Source organism: Sinocyclocheilus anshuiensis, unplaced genomic scaffold (genome assembly GCF_001515605.1).
Source record: "Sinocyclocheilus anshuiensis isolate Anshui unplaced genomic scaffold, SAMN03320099.WGS_v1.1 scaffold119, whole genome shotgun sequence".
NCBI lineage: Eukaryota > Metazoa > Chordata > Actinopteri > Cypriniformes > Cyprinidae > Sinocyclocheilus > Sinocyclocheilus anshuiensis.
The window spans coordinates 35,459-41,886 of record NW_015549581.1 but is presented as its reverse complement, the minus strand read 5'-3'; the positions used below and the strand labels follow the sequence as shown (position 1 = coordinate 41,886).

At 33.4% G+C, this 6,428-nt stretch overlaps 1 protein-coding gene across 2 annotated transcripts in view; it reads right to left on the bottom strand.

Moving 5' to 3' along the window:
• The window catches only part of LOC107657749 (phospholipid phosphatase-related protein type 5-like), a 45,086-nt gene that overhangs the window by 12,773 nt on the left and 25,885 nt on the right, over window positions 1-6,428 (bottom strand). For both annotated transcript variants that reach the window (XM_016445973.1, XM_016445974.1), the window contains exon 4: window positions 306-482. In XM_016445973.1, the coding sequence (XP_016301459.1) occupies window positions 306-482 (177 nt within the window). The remainder of the gene's footprint in view (window positions 1-305; window positions 483-6,428) is intronic.

The following is a 6,428-nucleotide window of genomic DNA, read 5'->3' as shown; positions in this document are numbered from 1 at the left end:
TATATAAAATATTTATAGTATTTCCAAATGGACCCCTTTTATGATGCATTTATGGTGCTTTTTGAGCTTTAGATCTCCTCACTCCTCGTCCCGATTCACTCACGCTGTATGGAAAAGATTGGTCAGGACATTCTGCAAAACATCTCATTTTTGTGTCGCACAGACGAAAGAAATGAATATATGTCTGAAATGACATGAGAGTGTGTAAATGATGATAGAACTATCATTTTTGGCTAAATGGTTACATTTTATGTTTGAAAGAAGCCTTAAAGATATATACAACATGAATCTAATGAAAAACTTACTAGAAAGGTGGCGATGGCCACACCGATGATAAAGCCAGCGATGACGTCAGACCAGTGATTACGATACTCTGCCACCCTGTTAATACCCGTAAGGAAAGCCAGGCACATCAGACCCAAAGACATGACCGGTTTAGCCAGACGAGTTCCTTTGGCTTTCACTGTAAATGTGATGTACATCTGAAATCACAGAGAAAGAAACAAATAATATTAAAATAATGATTTTGATTTGCAATCATTTGATGTTCCTCTCACACAACTGTTTTCTTTACTCCTTTTTTTACTGGTTAACTAGTCATTAAAATAACACATGTAAATATCCTCCAAAATGCATAGCAATCCGACTACACAAACCTCACGATTTGAGATGCAGATAAGATGTCATTGTGAATGCATCAGGTTAGTCAAGCCAAAACTTAAAACCTTCCTCCTCCCAAACCAAACTATAGCCCTATTCGCACAGGATTAGTATTATCTGACTTATCTCCCGGATACCCGGATGTCAAGGCTTTGAGAGTCCCGTTCTATGGTCCAGATGGATTTAAAAAAAAGAAACCAATATAGTTTTGTGCGCTGTGTCATTTACATTTCACCAGGTTCAAATAATATCTCAAGCTTTATGCTTGATTTATTTGTAACACAGTCTTCAGTGTCACATGATCCTTCAGAAATCATTCTGATATGCTGATTTGCTGATTATCAATATTTAAAACAGTTGAGTTTTAAATATTGATTTTAAACAGTTGAGTTGAGTACATGAAATAAAAAGCTTTTGTAACATTATACACTATTCAATTCAGTATAATTTTTATTATTTTTTGGGGAAAGAAATTATAGAAATTAAAACTTTTATTTAGCAAGGATGCTTAAAATTGATCAAAAGTGATGATAAAGGCATTTATAATGTTACAAAAGATTTCTATTTCAGATAAATAGTGTTCATATCGATATCGGAAATTATATCGTATCGACCGAAATTAAGAAATATATCGTGATATCAATTTTGGCCATATCGTCCAGCCCTAAGACAACCTCCGCAATTATTACAAATGACTGGAGGTCACCAGGTAATACTAATCCCGTGCGAATAGGGCTTATGTCAACATCCAGACACTCAGGAATCCCACAATCATGAACGGAATTGAACACCAATTGCCATATAGGGCAAAAAGAGCATAAACAGAAAGCACTTTAACAGCCTACTGTTGTTATGGTTACATCCTCAGGCGAATGTCACTTGTTTGCGAGCAGCTATTTGTGACTAGGTGAAAATATGTGCTCTGACTAACTTACAATCTACATTTTTTTTAAACATTCATAATGTCATATGTAGAATTAAAACTGCTTTGTTAATATACAGTACAAGGCCTCCTGAAGTATTCAGACATATAATTTTGAAAAAAAAAAAACATAACGCAAGGAGAATGGATGCAAAACTTACTCTGAACGAATAGACTCTTAAAAATTAATGTTCTTTATTGGTTTTGATGGTTCCATGATCTTTATCATCCATAGAACCTTTCCATTACACAAAAGGTGGAAAGGTTATTTTATGAACTGTTCACTGAAAGGTTCTTTAGGAAAACAAAAATTTGAACAAATAAAACCTTTGCAGGTTGAGAATACAGAGATTTTAGGGTGTGAATTAAAGGCATAGTTCACTCAAACGTTTTTCACTCAAGTTGTTCCAAACCTGTATGAGTTTTTTTCTTCCATTGAACTCAAAAAGGTATTTTGAAGAATGTAGGTAACCAAACAGTTACTGGTATCCATTGACTTCCATAGTATTTATGGAATACCCCACCCCCCACTGTTTGGTTACTAGCATTCTTCAAAATATCATCTTCTGTGTTTAACAGAAGAAAAACTCATACAGGTTTGGAACAACCTGAGGGTGAGTAAATGTTGACAGAATTTTCATTTTTGAAAACATTCATCCTTTAATGGATATAGGCATGTCACTGTGTGTGTATGAGTGTGCATCTCACTTAGAGCAGTCAGGTAAGACAGAGTGGCCAAAACAAGCCTATCCATCCAGAGAGAGATCTGTGTTGTGACTTTGTAAGTCACGTCATAGCAAGTGAATGAGAAAATGTGGACAAATGTGGGACAGTCCTGCCGACTCATTCTGGAGTGTGCCTGAGTGTCAGCGCTGAAGGTCGTAGATAATCAGCCATCACTCCTGAGGAAAGCCCCACAAAGACAGTAATTGTTACCTTGTGCTAGTCTGAGACGCTACAGCGCTGTCTCTCGCTCTTTCAGAGTCTCTCTTTTGGACTCAAAGGTCATTGTCACATTGTGACCTGATTTTATTCTTTCTCCAAGAGGAGTTCTGGTGAGCAGGTTTTTGATGTGCTCAAATTTCAATATGTATAACTCCGTGTTTTTGGAGGATAAAACCAGACAGATCAGACAAATTAATGCAGACTCAAATCTCATACAAAATAGAGTTATGCACCTCCAATAAATGTGTATGTGGTAAGGCATTTTGCAGGTTTTCAAAACCTATTTTCATTACAGTATTTTCAAGCTGTGAAGTCCTTTGTCATCATCTAATGCTCACTTTTAACTCTCATTTAATTTTTAAATCACTAAGAATTTAATAACAATGTTAATTCAATCTAATCAAATTTTTATAGTGTACATTACAATATTGTAATGCCTAAATTTAGCATTTAAAATGACTGATTTTAATTATTTTGTGTTTTATGTTTAATCTATTTGGAAAAAAACAAGATAGAACGTTAATATCAGCCATAACATATGCACTAACTTTGGAGTCAGTCAAAAATTTTTTTACAAAAATGTTTTACAAATTTTGCTGCATTTATTTGATTAAATACAGTAAAATCAGTAAATATGTGAAATATTATTACAATTTAAAATACATTTTCCATTTTAAAATGTAATTTATTTCTGGGATAGCAAAGTTGAACTTTCAGCATCATTACTCCAGTGTTCAGTCACATGAACCTTCAAAAATGATTCTAACATGCTGATTTGGTGCTCAAGAAATATTTATTATTATTGTTATATAAACAGTTATATAAAACAAATCAGGCTTCTTCGATCAATAGAAAGCTCAAAAGAACAGAATTTATTTGAAATGGAATTTTCTTGTCTTTAGTGTCACTTTTGATCAATTTAATGCATCCTTGTTGAATAAAAGGATTAATTTCTTGAAGAAAAAAAAAATCATACTAACCCCAAACTTTTAAACGGTACTTTAATTTAATAACAGTGTATCCCTATTTTTCTCAAAAAACAAACAAACAAAAAACAACCTGTTTTACTTAGAAGTGTGTCAGACTACAAAAATAAAATGAGTTGTGAGTATTGTTGCACGCTGACGTTTCTCTGTCCTACATTTTGCATGTGCGATTCAGGAGCTGGTTGAGTCCTCAGTCATCTGCCTTCAGGGCTTCTGTCAAAAACCATGTAGTCTTTTTGAACGCAACAAAACGTCATCTCACAGGTCAAGGGCAGAGCCTCTGGACTGCCTCAAATCTGCAGAGAGTAAGTTGTCAAAATATCAATTTTACACACTGTTGCACAGCCATAAAGTTCTTTCCCGAGAGATACCATGTGTCCTTCCTGTCGGGCCGACTGGCCATCTGCTGTGATATGTTTTAATTTACATCATCTGAAGGCCTAAAAGATATTTTTATTGTATTTGTGACAGCTATCATGTTCAGGATTGAGAACATCACATTATTGTTCAAAGACTTTATCAAACTGTCTCAGTTTGCCTTGATAGTTTTTGGAGAAAATCAATCTCCCACGGGACGGGAGTCTGACAAAGTCATGAAACTCTGGAAATGGACTGACTCACAATATCCTATCAACTCTTCTGACTTCATTTGCCACCTCATTCTTCAAACCTGAAAAAAGTGTTAATGTGTGTTTGCAGCTCTGTTCCAAAAACTAGTGAGCTGCTACTTAGACTGCAGACTCATAAGTGAAATGAATCATTATGAGACCAACTGGAAGTCTCTTTATTACTTAAATAAAGAAAAACAAAAATGTCCAAAATGGTTTGTTAAAATTGCAGTTAAATACCATATATCAATACAGCAAAAATGGTAACATAAATTTAGCTTGTTCATCTCAAATATACTCGACTATACTCTAAGAATTTAAGGGCGTTAGGTTTAGCACCTAATGTTACCCAAAAAAAAAAAAAAAAAAATACACAAATATTGGGTAAAAAAAATCCATTTTAATTAGATATTACATACAAAACTGATAAAAAAAAAAATCTCCAAGGATGCATTAAATTAATCAAAAGTGACAGTAAAGAAATTACAACAGATATTTCCAAAAAAAAATCGATTTATTATTAATTTTAAAATATCCTTTTTTATCTATTTCAAATAAATTCTGTTCTTTTGAAATCATCAATTCATCATAGTTTCCACAAAAATATTAAGCAGCACAATTTTTTCTATCATTGATAAAAATAAGAAATAGTTCTTGAGCACTAAATCGGAATAATAGTATGATTATATTAAAATAATAAACAGTTCTTTTAAATTGTAATAATATTTCCAAATATTACTGTTTTTAGTGGATATTTGATCAAATAAATGCAGTCTTGGCGACATCTTTCAAATATTTAAAAAACTTACTTTTGAACGGTTGTGTATATATTTTTATCTTAGATATTTTAATCACTACTTTACTAAATTAAAAATATTCATAATTAGGATTTCTCTCAGTACATTCATTTTTCAAAAATGCATTATGCATTAAAACAGCTTGAAGCTGTTAAACACTAACACAACATGACCGAAGTATGGAAATCTACAATTGTGACTATTTTGTCAGTGTAACACACTGAATCAGCCTCCTTTACAAAAAAAAAACAAAAAAACAACCGCAGTCACATATTCAGTGTCGAGCATTTAGTCCAGATTATCAACGTGTTTAAGACTCTAATTAATCTTTTGATTCTGCAGAACATGCAAACTAAAACCTCTAAAATCTCCATACTTCATGACCTACATACAAAGCATGACTGATCTGCTAATTTTATTGGAAAAGCACGTCCATTCAAAGACACCTTGCAGGAAGTCAGAAATTCGAAGTTCTCTGACACGGCAGAGCACATCCTAAAGACACTAATCAGACTCCTCTTGTGTCTACATTAATAATCAAACCTCCCGGGACACTGTGAGTTTCTTTCTGAGTTCTAGTCATCAGGGCTCGACTCGACTAACAGCCGGTATGAGATATTCTCTCCCTGCGGTGTTAGATTTCCTTGTGGGCTCAGTGCACATCTGGAGCAGCATCACTGATGAAAAAGAGGGCTAAACTGTGCCAGATGCTCATTACTTGATTTTTGGATTCTCTCTTTCATAGTCTGCTCGCCTGTATGGGATGTCTCACATCCTAAACTGGTCATTGTGGATAATTAGACCATTAAGAGAAAAATTAAGGGAGGCCATAAAAGTGGTGATTATAATGGGAATGAATAAGTAAAAGAGCTGACAGGAAAGCTCATATGTTATTTAATTTTTTGGCTGGTTAGTGCTTGACGCGTAGCCCATTTCTGAAATGATTTGTGAGCTGTAACATTCAGTAAAGATAAATAATTAAGTTTTCCTGGGTTTTTGCACAGACAAGCAGCAAAAATCAGATTTTTTCCCCATATCAGATTCAGGTTTGCTTTGCTTTTATGGAAACTTGTCTCCACCACAGAATAAAAAAAAAGGTAATTGCAATGTTTTATCTCACAAATCAGACTGGTTGTTTTTCGCAATTCTGAGAAAAAACTCTTGGGAGATATAAACTCAGAAAGAATTCTGACATTTTTTCTTGCAATTCTTAATTCACAACTTTTTTTCTCTAATTTCTGAGCATCTCACAATTCTGTTTTTTTCCCCGCCCTGGAATAAAAAAAGTAAGCAAGGTCATTTCAACTTCTCAGAATTGCAAGAAAAAAAGTCAGAATTGTGAGATAAATAATTACAGTTACCTTTATTAATATTTTAATTCTGTGGCAGAAACAGGCTTCCATAGTTTGTAGTTGAACCACAAAAACAAAACAGTAAAACAATTTAAAAATGTTTTTTTTTTTTATTATTATATAGATTATCTTTTATTATCTTTTTAGTTTATCATAAC